Source organism: Diprion similis, chromosome 6 (assembly GCF_021155765.1).
Source record: "Diprion similis isolate iyDipSimi1 chromosome 6, iyDipSimi1.1, whole genome shotgun sequence".
Classification (NCBI taxonomy): Eukaryota; Metazoa; Arthropoda; class Insecta; order Hymenoptera; family Diprionidae; genus Diprion; species Diprion similis.
The window spans coordinates 4,546,059-4,566,193 of NC_060110.1; the positions used below are offsets into that span (position 1 = coordinate 4,546,059).

Sequence of the window (20,135 nt, forward strand, 5' to 3'; positions counted from 1 at the left end):
TGTTTGTGTATAGATATATGTATATATCAAGTAGTAAAGCGACGTTGCTGTATATTTTATTTTACTATTTTGTATAATAGTGAAATAAAAATCAAGTCTTCGTTTATTTCACCCAGTAGGTATAAGTATTTGTAAAAAAAAAAAAAAAAAAAAAAAAAAAACTGTTGCAAAAAAATCTGCAAGAACCCGACTTTAATATGTACTTCGAATAGCATGAGTCGATAAATAAACAATAAAACACTTAAAATCTGACTGTTTAGTTCGCTGCATTGTATGAATTAAATAAAGACTTACTACATAGACGTACTTGCTAAATATCTATATATACATAGTGATTATCTATCGACAGAATGGTCAGATGTCTGCCATGGTTTAATGCGCATGTGCCACAATCCGAAAGCAGCTGTTTGCCATGCAGGCGACCAACCGTATGAAAGTAAACTTAAAAATATTTACAGTCATTACTGACAGTTGTGTTCAACACCGATAGCTATAAAAATTTTTGAGATTACATATATCGTGACGACCTGCATCTGAATTATGAATGTTGGTCACCCTGACAAACAACTGCTCTATAATTTTAGCGCACGCGCATTAAACTATAGCAGACGACTGACCGTTCAGTCGGTAGATAATTACTCTGTACATAATATAGAAAATTAGTTTTCATTTCTTACTTATTGTTAGAATTATACTCATTTTTTAACTACAAGATAAAAGTTAAAAATAATCGGGGAATGCATAGTGACCTGCACGACTAGAAATTCCTCTAGCTTTGACTAAGTATTTATTGAAATGTTGAAACCTGATTCTAATTCTAAGCTGCAAGAGAGAGAGAGAGAGACTCGCAGAAATACGAAAATTATTCGATGTGGGTATGCGGTTGAATTGTAATACGCTCGCTGACGAAGTAATCTAGAGAATGGCGACAATTTAGCAAGCCATCGTTGACCTTTGGGTCGTAACCGCATGCAATCGATGTTTATTGGCTCGAAGCTGCGGTCGGTTCTGCACGTGCCAATAAGCGTTGAACTTCTACGGTGGTAAATGGATTTTGTAGAAAGACGCTACGCGATGCAACGGCTGCGAGGCAACGCGTCGTCGGCAGAATCGTTTTCGAAATTCACCTCCTCCAGTCCGACTATCGCGAGCATATTAGTTTATCCATTAATCCGGCTGATACGGCTTATGGACTGGATTGACATTATTCTTCTCAGCGCTCCCCTTTTACTCCAAAAAGCCAGTAAATCTATCTTTGTTTGTTCGTCTACTCGAGAGGTTAATCAACTCTTGATATGAGATTTCACCGAGGGGTTTAAACAAAATATCACATGATTTCATTACCCAGACTTCATCAGACGAGTTTACATGGGATTTGAGAATATTTCACAAGGACGTTAATTTCAGAGGGGCTTGAACGGATTCATCCATTCATTCATTCATTCATTCAGATTTCGCCGATTTTTAATCAAGATTTTACAAGAGAATTTCATTGGACTTCTTAAACACTGATATGCAAAAACAAAAGAACCAATTTAGCGTGTGCGTCGATATTCTAAAATCTGTTAAGTCGATACTCGGTAACAAATAATAAATATTTTTTGAAATTACAAGAAGAAAAAAAATGCATATAAACTCATATTTTAAGTTTATTGCATTTATACGGTGATACACGAATACAAAGAATTTTTTTCAATCCTTTCGGGAGTCGCGTACATCAAGTACATGATAAAAGACGCGAAATCATCGGTATGAATTCAATTAAGGGTGAGCGAGGCAGACGAGCTGTTTGACTTATTCGTGAAATAATGCAGACGCTTAGTAATACTTGAATATTAAATGGAGATTTTCAATCTGCCAGCGTGCAGATTCCCTCAGCTAATTCGGTCCTTCCCCCGAGGGTATATCTGCCGCTGATCTTGAGGACAAAATCTGGAAAGCTCAAGGACGAACAATGCGCGTGACCGTTGAAGAGGAAAATTCGCTCAATCGTTCTCTTTCACCAATCGCATATACACAAAGATCTGACAAGCTTTATCCATCGGCCAGGAAAATAATCCATTTCATCCACATGCGCAAAGTCGAGAGTCGAGGTAGATTCGCTTTCATTCATGGACGTCACTGTACCTACTCGATATATCTCACAATATAAATGCGGACTGATTTGAGTTAAGGATAAATCAGCCATTCCTAAATATGCGATAGAAATGATTCTAACAACTAATTTTAGCGATATAAGTTAATTAGATATGAACGATTTGAGAAGAGGTTTTATAATTAGAACACTCAAAACGATAGAACTCTGATGTTTTTGATTTGATTCTAATGTTTTTAGGATCATTTGAATTAAAATTCCTGAGAAAGACTCAAGAAATTTTACTATTAGAATCGGATAAAAAAGTTCGATATCGCACGTCACAATCCACCTCGACATTATTACCTGACACACGCGACAGTGTTCTATGGAAGTAGAATCATAGAACAGAATGCATAAAAAGTTTTATGCGAAGCAAAGAAGGTTGAAAAAGTTGAACCACATGGCAAAGTTAAAGGTTTAAAGCTTCATCGTCAAAACTTGACTCTAGCTATCAAGATCGGCAGTTGCTGATCACACCAAGTTCATTAAAAAAAAAAACATGAACGCATGCGAGCCGAATGCACCATCTTTTTATACCGCGGATAGAAGCCTTTGGTCTTTGGATCATTCAGTTCGATGATAATCGGCTGCAGGATCGTGTCGAACTGATATATAACGTACAATCGATTCACCGATACATCCAATTGTGTTAATTGATGTTAAAACCTGATACCGCGTGAAAAACTTTCCTGCGAGCGATGAGGATTTCAAGAATTCGAAAAAACTCAATAAAATTAATTATTATAATTAATATAATTGGACCCTGTCCAACATCGATAACATTGACGAGTACAAAACGATCGGGCGAACTTCAAAAGGGAGTTACGAGTGGCTTTTACCATGAAATGAGAACTCATTATCCGAGTGGGTACTTCTGTTCGTTGGTTTCAGTTGACCAGTTTTGTGCTGATATTAATACCCGTAGCTATAGCCTATAGCTGAGGAAACCCTCGGAGTGCTTGCTTCGTCGGAACTCTGAACTCTGAAATCCGGGCTCTGAATGTGCACTCAAATTTTAATCATCTACCCCACAAGGTTCCCCTCCTCGGACGGATGATTTACCGGAAGAATAAGAAAATCGGTATGGTAATATGAATAGGACGACGTGATGAAGCCACGCACATGAATGACGTTTATTATACCGTGGAAATCACTGCGGATATGAAAGACAGCCGCTCTTGACAAACCTGACAGGATATATGGAATTTGTACTTCGATAGATCGATATCTCTGCCTGTGCTTGTGTAAATGCTCAAATTTGCAATTTGACTAATGGAAAAAATGCAAATTCAGTCTGCACTTAATGTTTTTCACCAATGTTAAACCAATCAAAGATTTCGCAACTTATTGACAGTTTATTACTCGCAAGAAGAGTATCGAACTCTTCAAAAAAAAAAAACGGAGCCTGTATCTATTATAGAGAAACAAAGTTTAATAAAGCGTCTCCTTACTGAGAATTGGGTGAATAAAATTTTTTTACTTTATACGTTCAAAGTTAAACAGCTACTTGATTATTAAATTTATAATTGATTTGATAAATGAATATATTATAACAATGTTATTATAAATCGTAGATTTCCTAATGCATTAACTAAAATTCAGCTGCAAAACGAAGACTGAAAAGTATCGATAATAATTCACAAAAATTTCGTACAGTGGGTAAGATAAATCTAAGAGGGCAAGGATCAATTTTTTAGGAGGAGGTATTTTTATTTTTTTTTTTTACTTCCTCTACGTTGCGAGGATGCAATTTAATTTGTGCATTTCGTGCAGCTTTGACGTTGGACACTGAAACGGTGAATTGGAATTCGACCGTCGAAAATCACTCGGGACCGCCCTGCAGGTTACGCCGCAGGGCAATAAACTTTGGAATCCAATTACTTTTTTGATTTAAATTTTAGTTCAGCGATTCAAAGTTTTCGAAACAATTGGACAGGTGAAAAAATTCTTCTATTCTTGTCTGCCACTGCGGCATGGAAAAGAACTGACATTGCTTGGCGTAGAAATTACGTAGGTACTGCAACAATGGTAGAACTGACGAGACACGAATTACACACAACTTAAGTACTTTTCACAAAATTACACACCGATACCTTTGATATGTACGTATATCAGTTTGATTCCAGTACTGATGTAAGATTTTTAATTTTCTTTTATTGGTACACGTGAAGGGAAGATAAGAGAAAATCATTTTCTTTGGACCTAAAAAAATCATCCTTGTTAAAAAATATGTAATGTAACCAATAGTTTTTATTTAATTAACTACACAAAGTCATCGGTGGTACCTAACACTGCTCTTCTCATCGGTGATTTGATTTTCTTGCCAGACACTCATTATTCAGCGTAAAACTTCAGTAATTCAAGTAATTCAAGTAATGGTTATATTCCACAAATAGTAAAGTAAATCTTTTTTCAGTGTAACCATTAAATTAGAACAATCCGTTCGCAGTGCCAGCGTATAAACGAATTTTCACCATATCATTACAGCGATTTCGGTATTAATTATATAAAGTATCTCGCTGATGAGTTACGCACGTTGAAATGGCCAAAACACAAGGTACAATCTCGTAAGAGGGCCAGAGGAGTTGAATAATTGTTTCTCTCATTCTTTCATTGCTTCCTACTAATTACAACCCAAACAAACAAACATTGCGTCACGTTCGTGTTTCATTATTGAGTGAGCACAGGTAAACCAATCACGTGTTGCAAACAACTGATCTGATGGAATTCTTTGAACGAGAAAGCGTGTTTTTCAAGTGGATCTAGATCTCTTCAAAAACATCAAAAAAATTGGTGACACAATTATGATCTGTAAGCTTGTTTAAAGTTGATTGCGTCTCATAACTAATTAGAGATAAAACTGGCTTCGTGAAAATTATTCCACCTTTCACCGAAATAAATAATTAAGGTGTGATATTTTCAATAAGGATTAAAATAAAAAAAAAAAAAACTTTCCAAACAATTATACAATATTCTATAGCAGATACACTGAATATGTTATGTTTTTATAGCAAATCATAAATTATAGCAACCTGAAACCATTTTTTTCTATTGTTGGTACTTCACAAAAAAAACTCTTGGTGCGAATGAATCTTGGAATGTCTGTAAAACATGTTATTAAACAAATCAATTCGATAAGCAAGTATTGTTTATCAGACAATGTATACCGATACGGTAGCAAAATCAACCGGAATAAATCAGCTTCATGTTACAGTCGACTGAAAGTCTCCCTAACAACAATTAGCACGGCTTGATCGTTGAATAAAAAATTGAGATAATCTGGGCGAAATGTGGCCGGGACAAGTCAATTAATTGGGCCAGAGATATGGCCATACAACCTACACGACGACGGCGCGTATGAAACAATGTATTTGTAGGTATCACGTGAAATACTCAGCCAAAGTAAACATCAATAGTAGGTACGTATATTCCTGTAGTAACAAGGTGGGGTGATTTCATCTCATATGCACACACGACGATCCTCGTATAATTAAAACTTTCGGTCGATAATAACAAATGTAGCTTTACCTACATGTGAACTCATACCTACGACGTGTGTGACCCTAAATTATTTACGGTTTCAAATCACGAATAAAAAAGTCACGTTTGATTCAATACTATCAGATAAATCTGATGATATGCTTTTATCTCAATTTCGTTTCATTAACCGTCACTCAACACGCATATCGGAATTCTGCACGTACGTTAACAGCTGTTACATGCATGCCAAAAGAAGATAAATGTATGATAAAGGGGTGCTTCGCTCGAGGCATCATGATCTCGACATCATTCAAATCTCCGAAATTATTTAGGATTGCAGAAGGCTCTTCGTAATCTTGAGAAATCGTGAGAAATTATCTAATCAAAGTAAAATTATTCGTCAAGTAATGACAACATATTATGACGACTTTTTTCAATCTTTCATTTGATCCAACGATCCGGCGAATCTTCTTAAATGCACCAAGACTTACTCACTGTATTTCATACGAGCGACAGAATGAATTGTCGAAATATTACATTAAGCTATAAGGCGAGACGAGTTCTTCGACCTCGTATAACTGCATGTACGTGGTTGGGGTCGATCTCATCTTACACTCTTAGTTTGATGTCACATGCCTTGAATATCTGCGTACGTGTAGGTATAATGTTTGAGGAAAGTGTCCGGGTCAATAAAGATTTTACGAGCAACATGAGCGACGTAATTATGGGGCAAAAAAAATTCTTTTCGTCGTTTTAGTAGCATCTTCGTAAGTTCCGACTGCCTCCGGCATGAAGTCCGTAACACACAAGACTTGACTGGGAGGAAGATGATCGTGAAAGACGTAACGAAGCCTCGCGGCGAATTAATTTGGAGAAGTTAAACCACTTGAGTTTATCTTTTATATACTTCGGTGACTTAAAAAGTTGCGCTACGGCGCCTGTAGCTGTCTCATTCTTAAAACAAATTCCGACCATGATTGTCATTCAGGATTGTGTGAGTAACAAAGAGAGACTTAATCGACACTTTGCTCTTTTCTCAGCTTGTCCACCATTCGGTCTAGTATACATAATTTGTACGGAAATTCAAGTGACTCAATAACGATCTGCACTCCACAATATCAAAGGTACGAACACGCATGTGATGCATATTCATACTAAAGCAAGATAATCGGAATGGTCCGAACCATATAATCAGCCAGATTGGAGAGCTGCATTAAAGGACAGTTGATACGGCAATATATGTGCACGACGTGACATTCTAATTCGCAGATTAGTCCGTTTCAATTTCAGGTGTTTTGAGCATGGTGTCGCATCGCCGATTTAAAAGTATTTATAAGAATGAATGTAATTTTTTCTTAAAACTTCGGATCGATTTGAAATTTTTTGTAAAATGATCTCGCTATTAAAGTGCGCTCTGATTATCTATAGGGCTGAATAAATATTGCGCAGATTTTCCATCTATTTATTTCGCTACGCGACGAGCTTTGAGGTTTTATTTTATAAATTATTCAATGATCAATTAATGTTATAATTCTAACTTTCTAACATCAGAACGATCACATTACAACGAAATTTGAAATAAGAATCGATATTTTAGGCACGAATGAGATGGAATCTGGTAAATACTTCTTAATTGATCACGTGACTTCGTGCTCATCGAAATTTGAAACCTGCCGAGTTTTGAAGACATCCTTCAAAAATGCTATGAGCAACATGTTGATGAGTAGATGAGATGAAATACATACATGTATTCAATGATATTCAAAGACTTGCGGATGTCGTTTAAGCAATATTTTCTCACGGAAGATTCTGGGAATAAAAAATCCAATGACTAAAGAATGTTCCTGACTTTGGCTAGACGATAAAATTTGTCAGTAGCATATAATTGTTTGAATGTCGATTTGTGTCGCAACGGTTTAAAACTTTTTCATCGCAACACAATCGATTGTACAAGGATAAAAGACTTTTTGCAATTTAGATTTAAAAGAAAATTTATATCCAAAAGTCAATTTTTACAAGTTTCCCAACTGCAATAAACTTTGAAACGATATTCCACCAAATCAGACACAATATATTCATAGTGTCTACTTTTTATTCAACACGTCTGTAGGTACGTGCATAATTACATTAGATTCGAAAGAAAAATATGATAAGTCTTAAGGAAACCGGTTGTTCTTCGCTTTTCGGAAAATACAACAAGTTCAATCAAGTGTCCCAAAAACACTGAACTTTTTTAATCAGCAAGACTCAAACCCCTACCGGCTCTTTCAAGTTAAGGAAACTAACACCGACTCTGATTTGCGCTGATTGCATTGCAGGAAAAAGTAGATTCAATCAGAACCAATGGTCCCTAAATGATTTTGTAAGGGTGATCAATGTATCGACACTATTCATACTCCGTGCATAAACCAATAATGCATTGTGCTCGCATTGCCATTTCGTGTGACACACCCTTTATTCTGATATATTATACGTAAATTTTTATTTTAGACACAGGGTATGGAGCAGCCCATTCAAAAATCATACCATCCATCAATTGACGAATAAATGATCATCACCCATCCTTTCCGTGAAAGAATAGATGTCAATAACGTTTCTGGTAGATTTGACTCAAATCCTGTAGCAACTCCAAAAAAAAAAAAAAAAAATCATTCTACGCAGCGCGATAACCTACACATATATGTATACCTACATAAAAGCATAAAGCGATATCCTAGATTCGTATCCATCTGGGTTCCGAACTGACGAACCAAAAAACAAAAAAATTCAAGTATAGCAACATACTTTAGAAAGAAAGTCTAAAAAATCAACCCGGCATAAGGTGTATAAAAAGAATATTACTTACACACATACCTATAGATGACTGTTAGGGTCAATATCCTACTTATGAGGGTCGTTATACAAGTTAGGTTAGGTTGTCATGACTACACTGATCCGAAATCAATTGTAGAATCATCTATGCGGAATAGCTTTCCTATTCTTTTTTTTTTTCTTTCTATTGGAGTGGCGGGGCGGGGGGGGGGGGGGGGGGGGGCTGTAAATACGCTGGTTTATCTGTTCGGATTTGTAGTTTTGTTTGTTGTTCGGTGGTGTGACTTACCGGCAGGGGACAGAGGTTGTCGTTGACGACGACCCAACGACGGGAGTCGCGACGCCCTCCAAAACACAGGCACGTGGAGTACGGAATCATGAGGAGAGAGTGGTTCGTTCCGAATGCAACGACGGCGTCGTACTAGGCTAACCGGCAATGTGTCTATAGCGACAGCAACAATGGACGCCCGTCGAATCGTCTCGCATCGCAACGTCCCTTCGCAGTTAACGCGAAACGGAACCGAAACGTGGGGATGGTGTAGCGACGCCCTCAGCGCCAACTAACGTCGGACCAAGCTACCCACTGTCCGATCGATGAAACCGTCTCGCATGTACCTTTAAAGTGTCTGTCGGAGGTGCTGTGAAACAGCCAAAGACATCCGACGGCACAGAAACCTGATTCAACGCTGGAAAATTATTTGCCCTAAGAAATACTGGAAATTTGGGCAATTTTCGGTGTTAGGTTAGGTTAGGTTAGGTTCTAGGGGAAAAGATTTTTGGAAAAGATCGCAACGAAAAAGTTTTAATTTCTGATTGTTATATTGGGAAATTTTGGTGAAATGAATATCGTTAGAATAAGGGTTTGAATATTGTTCCGATGCGTAAAAATTTATAATGGTTTACTATATTTTGGTAGTAAAATAACACCGTTCGAGGAGCAGTAAAACTGGTTTCAAAAAATTTAACCTAGTCCAAAAGCTATTTATTCAAAATTTAAAATATGTAAAAGAAATTTGTTTTGTAAGAGTTTTTGCAGACTGATAGCCGAATTCATCATTCCAATGCCGCATATACTTCGAAGAATCATTCCTGATCATTTGAATACAGAATTATGAAGATAAAAAATTATGAAAGTAGTTACGATGAGTTATCCTAATTTTCCAAAAAAAATAATTCGCTAATTTTCATATAGGTTGGTTAACTTTTATCTTAAATACTCCACAATCGTACAATGAAAACTAGTTTATTGAATGATATAAGGCATCGATATGACGAATCCGGCCATCAGTGTGGAAACACTCTCACGGCACAAATTTTTTTTCTCCATTTTCTTCTAAGCGAAATGACGTTTGATTACAAGTAAGTCAATTTTAGACTGTCCATTTTTTTAAACTAGCCATGCTGGTCCATTCAAGACGAATTTATTATTGCACCATTCAATATCAAATTATCGGAATATATGTAGTTAGGTACAAGAAAATGTAATACAAGTGCTAATAATACCTTTTTGAAAACCGACTGAGTATAATCGATCCAGTGTGACCACCGTGATGGAATTTGGAGGTGTGAACACGAAGGGTTAACATAGTTTCTACGGAGAGTATGACCGTATTATAACTTTATATTAAACTGACCATCGGGAAAAGTGTCTAAATCGGATAACGCCGTTGTTTCATCCGTGGCTTTAATAAAATTGACATCAACCCACAACCACAATCGTCGGCGACTTCTTTCAAATTTGGAATTGGATTCGAAGCCTCCTTGCAGGAGTGCCAACTCTACGACCGAAACTCTCTATTAGATTGATTCTTTTGCTGTGCTCTACCAGTCACGGATTCATTTTTCTATAGGTAATAATTTGTAAGCATCTTACCGATCGAGCCATTAAGCGATATCAGTAGGGAGATACAATTCGAAATATTGATGAATTTGAAAGCAATTTTTTGCAAGCAAGATGCGCTTTCAGAGACAAAAAAAACCAAGTCTTCAGGTGTGAAAGCGTAGCGTAGTGGTACGGAATCAAAGAATGCCAATAATGCACTCAATCTAAAAAGGAGTCATGCAGACGTATACTGATTCTGAGCTGCACAATCACGAGCGATTTTCTATCCATCAAACAAAAAATTCTCTGACATACAGTTATATCTAACGCGCAGACTAATTTCTCAAATACAATCGGTTACAATCTGAGTTCATTATGTGATTTGAATAGTGCCGGAGCAAAACACTTTTTGTAGTTTGTTCCAAACCAAACGCGGTATTGGTTCAAGGATTCTAACGCTGTTAGATCTAACACCGGATGTTAAACACAGAACCTACGGGGGTAGAAAAATTTCCACGAGCTTTCGGGGTCCGGCCGTCTGACCGGAAGCCTTTTTCTCGTAACTCTACAGAGGAGGCAAAATCTCCCGGAGTCAAAGCTGACTGACAAGCCAAATACGGGTTAAGGTTTGTCAGAGTAGTTTCGGTCCTGGTGGTACAACAGGAGAAGGTCCTGCGGTTTCGGTTGAATGTCCGAGCCATTCGATGGAACCGGAGATCTCTGCACAATGGCAGGGTGTAAGTCTCTTCAGGGTCGTGATAGAGACTTCGAAACTTCAGTTGGTTTAGGACGGTTTACATTTGCCTGTGGTATTTGCGACACTAGATATGTCCTCCAGGGAACAGTGCCAGTTATGATATATAGTCAAACGTGAAGCACCCGATGATAAAAACTCTGCGTAGCGAAACCCTACATGCATACCGTATACGTAGGCACGTTTATAAGAACATCTGTTGGATTCGAATCTCAATGGTATAGGTACGTTGAACTGATATAATCTAATCTTTGGTATATTTTATGCTATATATTCGAAAAGCAGAATAGGATCGATTATCGAATTGGCCATCACATATATTTAAACATGTATATTCTGAAATCTGTAACCCTATAGATTCAGGGCATTATATGTATATTGCCTACTTTTTCAAAAGTTAGGAAATACTCAGTGGCGTTTCTGAGATTCGCTGATATACGCTTAAAACGATTGCCGATCTCATTATAAGCGGGAAAATCAAATATTTGGTAACATCCATGGATATTTTGTGTAGAACAGTAATAGAAATCAAAAATGAGGATCATCGTGAGGAGCGTTGAGAAACATCCAAAAGTGAACTCTGACCTTTGTTCTCCTGATTCTAAGTGAGTGAAGCTTTTTACAATTCTTATTTTGAATTACAGAAATACTGTCATAAAATTAAGCTCAAGGTAACTGAATGAAAGCGGTCAAGCTGGTTGTTCTTTAAGCCTGTATAATATCGAAGACGAGAACGGGTTTAGTCTAGACATGTATAATTGCGCTTTTGATAAACGATGCAATAGCTAGACAGGTAACTTCTCGCTTGAAGTTGAAGTGCGGTAATAATTACTTGGAGATATAACTAAAAAGATTATACCCGACGTGGATAACACCTTGCCGGAAACACGATTGGCTTCGGGCTCCAGGGACTCCTGCTTGAAATATTGATCCTACTTCACGCACCTGAACCCAGATTTACGTCTAACCTCACCATGTTTACGCCTGCTGTTAAAAAATAACTTTTCTATTCAATGCAGCAGGCCTACGAAGTCACAAGCCGTAGCACTCGAGGGTGGTGACTTGGGCGTGAAATTATATAGCCGCAAGTTTCGTCTACACGCGACGCAAATCGATCCAATTCAGCTCACAAACCAACTTTCTCATGGTATCGATTTTTGGAGAAGGTATTATAACACTAAACGTCGGAAGTTGATTATTTTTTGGATTACTTAAAACATGACTTTTTTTTCGTTCTTAAACCTTGAATACATCTCATACTGATGGTTTTCTGTTGGACCTTTTATTATACATTCATAATACACTAAATAGTAAGGTCACTATGCAAATGCCCACGTCTACGATAAAAGTTGTTCAATTCAAGGAGTAATTACATAAGTGCGTTTTATTCCGCTGTCAAGATTCACTATATTCAAAACCTGTTGTCAAATGAACTAATTTTGAATAACGGCCTTCGACCAAAATTCTGTAATATGTGACGAACGATTACCAGTTTTGGGATGCTCGTGAGAAAAATTCTTAAACTGTATGATACGTGTTGTAGGTATTTCAGTAGGGAAAAATTGATCTTGATATGTGTTTTCCGATTTATTTTATTGACTCAAGTGATCGAATCCCGCAGAATCTCATTACACACGCCTACCAAAAGGTAAAATATGCATGCGCAGCGGCTGGTTTACATTCCAAACCGAAACTTCCTTCATTGCACTTTGACTTAATCCATCATGAACTCGAGTTCTTAGAAATGTCGACTTTCACAAGATTTTATCTATGTCAAAAGGCTAATTGATTTCTATAATAAAACTGAGGTCGTTATCAAGAAATTCCGTTATAACATATTCAAATTCATGACGAAGGTCCCCTGTTAAAGGAAATGCAATAAAGTCCATTTAATGTATAGAAAGACTCTCCTGCAAAAATCGTAGGTAAAATATAGACGTCATAAAATGTTTTCCCGTCAGTTCCCTATGGATTATTTGGTATAAACACCGCTATAGATTGGTTGTTAATCCATTTTCCAATTCTCTGTTGAGTACACCAAGAATATGGAACATACTTGATACTAGGACTCGTGATCCAACTTCCATTCGTCGAAATTCGAGCATGCCGTGCATACACATTATTATTCATACATACACACGTAAGCAATTTTGGGTATGAATATATGTATGTCAAACAGTATAAAGGAAATTTAACAGCGTAGTTTTTTTTTCCATCTCATTTCCTCGACGCCGCTAACAAGTCCTTGTGGCGTGCACTTACGTCAGAACGGCGAAAGCTCGGAATTATTATTGTGGGTCCTTGGTAATAGCAACGCTTAAAAATGCTATCAAACAGTTCGAACTTGTCAGTTTACAACTGTGGCAGCCTCGAGGAGATATATTTGTCCATTAATTATTCCTTTTTCCCTAACCTAAGCTTGACGTTCTGCCACTTTCTATAATGTTCTTTTTTTCTCTTTTTTCACTCATTCTTGTCGGTTACTTTCTTTTATTATTACTTCAGGAGAATTATAATCGCGTAATTTATTGTTTTTTAACTGGTTTATACCTCGATTTATAAACAGGCCGACTTTGCAGTTATATAGATTAAAATAACTGTTATCTCCGCGAAACCTGTTTCTTATGGAATTAAGCAATTTTTCAAGTTTTGCAAAGTACGTCTATCGGAGTTGGAAAGTTGAAACTCGTATTTTTACCGCAGTACTAATATTATGAAATCAATTCCACTGTCCCAAAGAACCGAGTTGCACGTCTGCTATTATTATCATCCGTCTCTGGATTGTCAATGTCTGTCATTGTCAATGAATGGCCTCGAGTTTAAACAGCCTGGAAGGAGATTCGCGGATAGTAATGTTCAAGTTTCAAGTACATAACTGCAGCCTTGACCTGATTGCCAGAACGAAGTGATCAAACCAAATCTTAGACGCACGAACGTACCTTTGCAGTAACGTGCGTGCGTGCATGCGTGCGTGATTTGAGGCCCCTAATTATTGTGTCCGCGTTCATTCCTTATGCGAACCTACAGTGGACTGTTAAATATCGAGATCACGTGTCTTTGGTTTAATTTCAGTTTCTGCTGTGCCTGTCTCAAGAATATACTTGAGCCACTCGATCAAGGCAAGCGCAGTAACATCGAAAGTCACTTAACAGTGAGACAGAGAAGAAGAAAACTAATAATTCTGAATATTACGAAAGAAAGTCAAATATTTGCAAAAACTGATCGCAGGCAACTGAATAGTCTAGTGTCAATTGATGCTAAATTTTGCTAAATTTTGGATGAAAAAATATTCATTTTTGTACCACGTCAAAGGATAATAGATGAGTAATAAATGGTAATCGACTTACCGCAAGAAATGTTCGTAGAATGTGGTGGGATATTGTTACTCCTCCACGCCGGGATAGAACAAGTGGCGACACAACGATGTCCAGAGGAAGTCGTGGCAATTCCATTATTGGACTTGAACCTTTAAATTGATCATGAAGAAATTAAATATTTGATAAAAGAACACGTGTGATTATTATAATTTATACAGGCAAGTCGGAAGTCTCTTGAAATCGCGTTGTTAGTGGAAATCATGTGTAAAATCTTGAAAATTCAAATTCTGTGTGTCGAATAAATCTACTATTCACGATCCTCAGAAGCAAAATACGTTTCCTCAACAGAATTGTCAACTTTTTTTTATTAAAATTTGATCAGTATTATGTCTCTGAAGTCAGTGATTGCGAATAAGAAGGATTGACGAAGAGAAATAAAAAATGTTGTCACCGACTTCGATGGTTGGGAACTAATAATTTCGCAATTTTTTGAGAAAGTATATAACTGTAGTAAATTGCGACTCAAAATGGAACTTATGGTTTTGTTTACTGAGACGAACAAGCAGAGAAATTTAGCAAACTGCAAAAATATCTGACAATATTCAACATTTTTGATGCGAGACGAATCGACTTTAAGAATACTATGTTAAGTCTACCAAAGAAACTCAGCGATTGTAGAGACATTTAAAAACTATCAGAACAGAGCTCGGCAAGAGTTCTCTGAAAAAATTCCCCAAAATTTATGAGCAAAAATCCATACGTGTCTCGTAATAATGTAATTTACCGGAAGAATTTTTTACAAAAAAAAAATTTCGAAAAAATTTCGAAAATAGGAAAAGGGATTCCAAAATCAAATATTTCACCATTGTAAGTTTTGTTGGCAGACAATGTTCCCAGCATTTAAGAAAATGAAAACTGATGTAAACAATAATGGTAGTACTAATAAAGAAGACACTGGTCGTTAGTTTTATGGCGATTATGTGAACACTATACTCGTATGGTCAGTGTATGTATTATTAAAATACGAATTTGAATATTTTTGGGAATTTCTTACGAGGTTGAAATTAGTAGCATTATTGTTGTAACGATAAATTGGGAAGGAAAGTACTATTTTGTAATTTAACAATGATTCTTAGCGTAGTTCAGTCTTTAAAATGTGTAATGTTTTGAAGATAGTAACGTTACTGTAACGATTGATGTTGAGGGAAAATTGTTATTTCGCGACTTTAGAATTGTTTAAAATTCAACAAACCGTATCAAAATAGGACACACGCATATTTTGAAATCTAAGTGTCTTCAAAGATATTGGAAACTTGAAAATAGTAAATTCTTACCAATGTTTTGTTACGATAACGTTAACACCGCGTCAAATTGTTAGATACATTTTTATTACGGTATTCATTAGAGTTTAATGTAAGTAATTTTAATTTAATGTAGTAATACTGAAGTTGCAGAATTGCGATTTTTCTAACTCATATATAACACATCGTTGCAATAACGTTGTTGGTTTCAATATTATAATTAATTTCCAGTGCGATTGCTACTGCTTTTATTGCTGCAAAAGTGAATAAACTTCTGATAAAGATGATCCTGATAATTTGATAATCGAAATCAAAACCAAACGATGATTCATAATTCATTTACAATAATTAGGTTAGAGAATTTTCCTTTCATATTCCGAATAATTGTAAGTCACTATTAGATATCTATTTTCCAGTTTATTTTTCGAAAACTCTGTAGACTCAGTTCTTTACGTCACACTGAGGTGAAAAAGATATTTGAACTTTATTATGAATCAAACCAATTGCGAATTCATTCATAAAAGTGTCCACATGAAAGAATCCATCCATTGGGTCAACTAATTGAGCCAATTATCAATACGATTCAAAGTCGTGAATCAATATTTAAACACGTTTAGAGTTGTGAAAAGGAACTCCGGATGGAACAAAGCGAATGTATGCAATATCCTCAACTCATTATCGACAGACCCAACGAGCGAAAGGATAAAACCATTAGAAAATTCGATACGAATCTAGGATAACCTTGAATACAACTATTTGGCAGCTGGATTGTTATGAAAATTAATATAACGATTAATGAAAATCGAAGAAAGGCTACAACTCCATCTATTCACGTCAATCGGCGGGACAGCAGCTTGGGTTAAATTTTCGTGATGTACACAAAGTTTTGATCAAACAAACGTAATCAACGAATTCAAGCAATCGCTGTTACTGTAGGTGACTTCGAGAGAAGTAAAAATGGTAAATGAATTTGGTAACGTAACAATAGTTGACGTGCCCAATCACTGAGCGCTTTCCCAGCATTTTGCGTTATAGGATGTTAAATAGCGAACTTGGTATATAAATTCTGCAGAGTCTAAGCAAACATAAAAAAATGATCTTGCTACATTTCAGTGATCCTTCTAGCAATATTACTCGGAAACAGCAGATCGAAAAATTTATCATTATTTTTTGTATTTGTGTTTCGTATAGTTCTGCTCAGTAGACGACAATAGTTCTGCCCTTGAACTACATGATAAATATTAGATTAAAATAACAATTTGTATAAACATTCATTCAACTACACGCGATCGCTATTCGTGAATTCAAATTTTCCATTTCTAAGTTCCGTTGTTAGATTTCTTTCGATTTCACGGAAGGTGTGAAATCTAATTAGCTATTTGTGAGTAAGAAGAGAATAAACTATAGCTGACAGTAAATATTCCATTGATTCACAATGTCGTTTGCCGTAGAAACACTTTTCGATAGAAACTTCAAGTAAGCACCCTATATATGTATAGTTACATCATCAAATAGTAAATACGCTATACAGTGATACATTGAACTTATATTAACTATTTTTCAGAAAGTATCAACTATTAATTAACTTATATCAATTATTTGAATTCGGTACCATCTTGGTAGCCAATTTGACGAGTTTAGTTGATTCCGGTAACCCTCCGTTCTGCCCCCCCCCCCCCCCCCGTCGCCTCTTCCCCTTCCCATTCTAGTTCTTCGTTAAATTACAAATTATAATCTAATATTTTGATTAAAAAAAGTTGAAATCTTATGTATGCCGGAAACCCAAATAGTCGGTGCTATTCCTGTATTTAATACCTGCAGTAGTGCTCATATATTACAGTATTAGCCTATAGGCATAAAGCGAGATCATCTGGAACAGGGTGACTGTCCTCGCGAATTCCACATGGTTAGCTTGATTAAAATTTATCGAGGTTTGTGTCTCCATACACTTATAACCGAATCTATTTTCTTGCCTAGCTCGTATACACGTACTATAGTGTGTGTGGATTATTAGGTTCAGATTCCTGGAATTATTGTCAAGGTAATCGTGTCGTCAATTATTGTTTTGGGCCGGTCGCAAGATTTGACTTGACGAGTGCTGATTTCACAAACTTTTTAATTTCTTATAGTAAAAAATGTCTAAATAAAGAACATTCGATTCATTGTCCATTTCCATTGGTGTTCAAATTTAGCGAATATTCGAAAAAATCTTCGGACCGATTTCGCCTAAACTTTGCACACTTGATTTAGATACTAAATATATTAGTTTCTGAACGAAGGATTTTTTTTTCAATTACAACTTATTTTTTAATTAAACAAAAAGAGCAAATCAAAGTTTGAATTCAGAGTTTTTTTATTGCACCTTCACGAAAAATTGAAAAATGAATATTTTGTTAATTCCTTCGTTCAAATTCAAGATAAACTTATGTACTAAAGAAATCCCTTTGGTTTTCTAATTTCACACGAAGCAGTCATGAACGATCCTGACTACCGCATGGAAACTTTTACTTGAGGTAACTCGGTTCTCACCACTACCACTGGCTGAATTTTCAATATTTTTTTTATAAAAATGTAGCAAAATATTCTTAGAATAATGCTTAATAATGTACAGTAAGTTTAAAAATATGAATAAGTAAGGTACTCTGTAAAAAAAAAAATCACAAAAATATGCTTTTTTTTCTTGGTATCTCAGACCCTTGTCCCCCCTTAAACGACAATCGTAATTGGATTCACATCAAGAAAAATCTATATCGAATTCGTAATACGTGACTTAAAAGTGAATGTTACGAATGATTAAGCGTTGGCACGTCCTCTCAAGAGGAATAACCATAAAGAAAGAAGAAGAATGATGAAACAGCAACTATTTGCACCCGACTGATTGCAAGTGAGTCGTTAAAGGCGTTTCAAAACATTACGAAACTCTATAACTGTTCGTGCTTGTCGGACATTCGTAAGTTTGAAAATTCAAATTTCCGAAATATTGGTGTGAAACTTTTGTCTTCCATACGGAAGACAATGATATGACTATATACAAATAAATATACCTATACAATTAATATAGCTCACCGTGCAGTGCAGTTCCAGAGCTTTGGATCATTCAAAGCATGCCAAATGATTTGTAAAAACACTGCGAAGTATATCAATATTAAAATATGTCTTCTCGATTCACCACTGTATGCACTGGTATAACGTTACAGGTACATACACGTGAACTATTGCGCCGCAACGTCTATCGCGATTTTATATCCGCTTGTTATTGAGTGAGTAAAACCACGGAACGAGACTCTAGATTGTATTAGCATAAAAGTGGAAATTTTATTATCGCTTCGATGCTTCTAGGCAGCCGAGCGCAGGACACACACGCACATTCATAATCAAGTCGCGAATCGCTCTGACTCTAATGACAATGCAAGAGGCTTCAGGATGCCTTGCAGCTGTTCCTCGCTGTGCCGAGTCCTGGCCTACACAGGCTAAACTGCTTACAAACACCCGGTTCGAGCCTCGGCTACGGTGTAATAAGAATCCATGTCGTGGACCAAGGGGACAGAAAGTGTCTCACACGGGGATTCGTAATCTTGAACTCCAGCCACGGCCGGTGAATTTAATTCGTTGTCACCTTGGCCCCGATTCCTTTCCTTTCTTTTTCCTTGTTACTCTTTTTCTTCTTCTCCTATCTTTCGCTGTATTCCCGGTTATTTCAGATGAAACTAAAATTCTTACCAGGATAGTTATGGTCAGATCCTGCGCGCGATAATGCAACAGATATTAGATAGATCTGTTTTTATTATATTACACACGTCAAAGGAATCGGGCATTCCACGCACTATCCATATCTGCTGGCAAACCGACAAGCGTGACGGTTCTGGGACACATTTACTCCGCGTTCCCGCTCGAAACTGGTTTCTTGTCTGACGTCAAATCTGTGGCGACATCTTCAATGGCTGCACGGAACGTCTTCGTACCCAACGAGACGTCGTACACGGCGTCGTTTTCCCTTACGGCGTTGACTGAATTAAATATCTTCAGTCAACACTTGCGATACTCAACTGCTCGAATAACAGGGTTACCTCAGTCACGTGTGTCCTGTTGAACCGTTTAATGTTAGTTAGGGTAGTTAGATTTGAGAGCATGTAGAGTTTCTGTCTTTACCGACCGAGCAAACTCACCCTTTTTCTTCCTATATTAAATAAACAAACGAACGGAAGACGTTCAAATTTTGACGGTGCATCGCTTGTTCGAAATACGAAATTCGTCAAAAAAATGTATGGGTTTTTTACACGTGTCACTATTCCCACATTTCCACATTTCAGGGACCAAAAAGTGCACGAATTCATTTAATTCAGATTAAATTAAATTAGATACTTTATTAATATTTAATTGTAAGGGTTGCAATTTGTACGTGAGATTCAACTTGCAAGAGAAAACAGCTGCAAGGTCACCCTTTATTTCATGGATTCATGGATTTGATTGCAATTCGGCAAAAATGTATTATTCAAATTGACTTTAGATAAGT

General features: G+C 36.5%; 1 protein-coding gene across 3 annotated transcripts in view; it reads right to left on the reverse strand.

The window, feature by feature from the left end:
- Positions 1-18,790, reverse strand: part of LOC124406594 — a 112,911-nt gene extending 94,121 nt beyond the window's left edge. The window contains exons 1-2 of one of the 3 annotated variants that reach the window (XM_046882042.1): positions 18,694-18,790; positions 14,352-14,470 (exon numbers count right to left, since the gene is read on the reverse strand). In XM_046882042.1, the coding sequence (XP_046737998.1) occupies positions 14,352-14,456 (105 nt within the window). In that variant the 5' untranslated portion in view covers positions 14,457-14,470; positions 18,694-18,790. Of the gene's footprint in view, positions 1-8,717; positions 8,926-14,351; positions 14,471-18,688 lie in introns of those variants that run through there. The other 2 variants (XM_046882040.1, XM_046882043.1) reach the window with 2 other exon arrangements.
- Between the last annotated feature and the right edge of the window lie 1,345 nt (positions 18,791-20,135).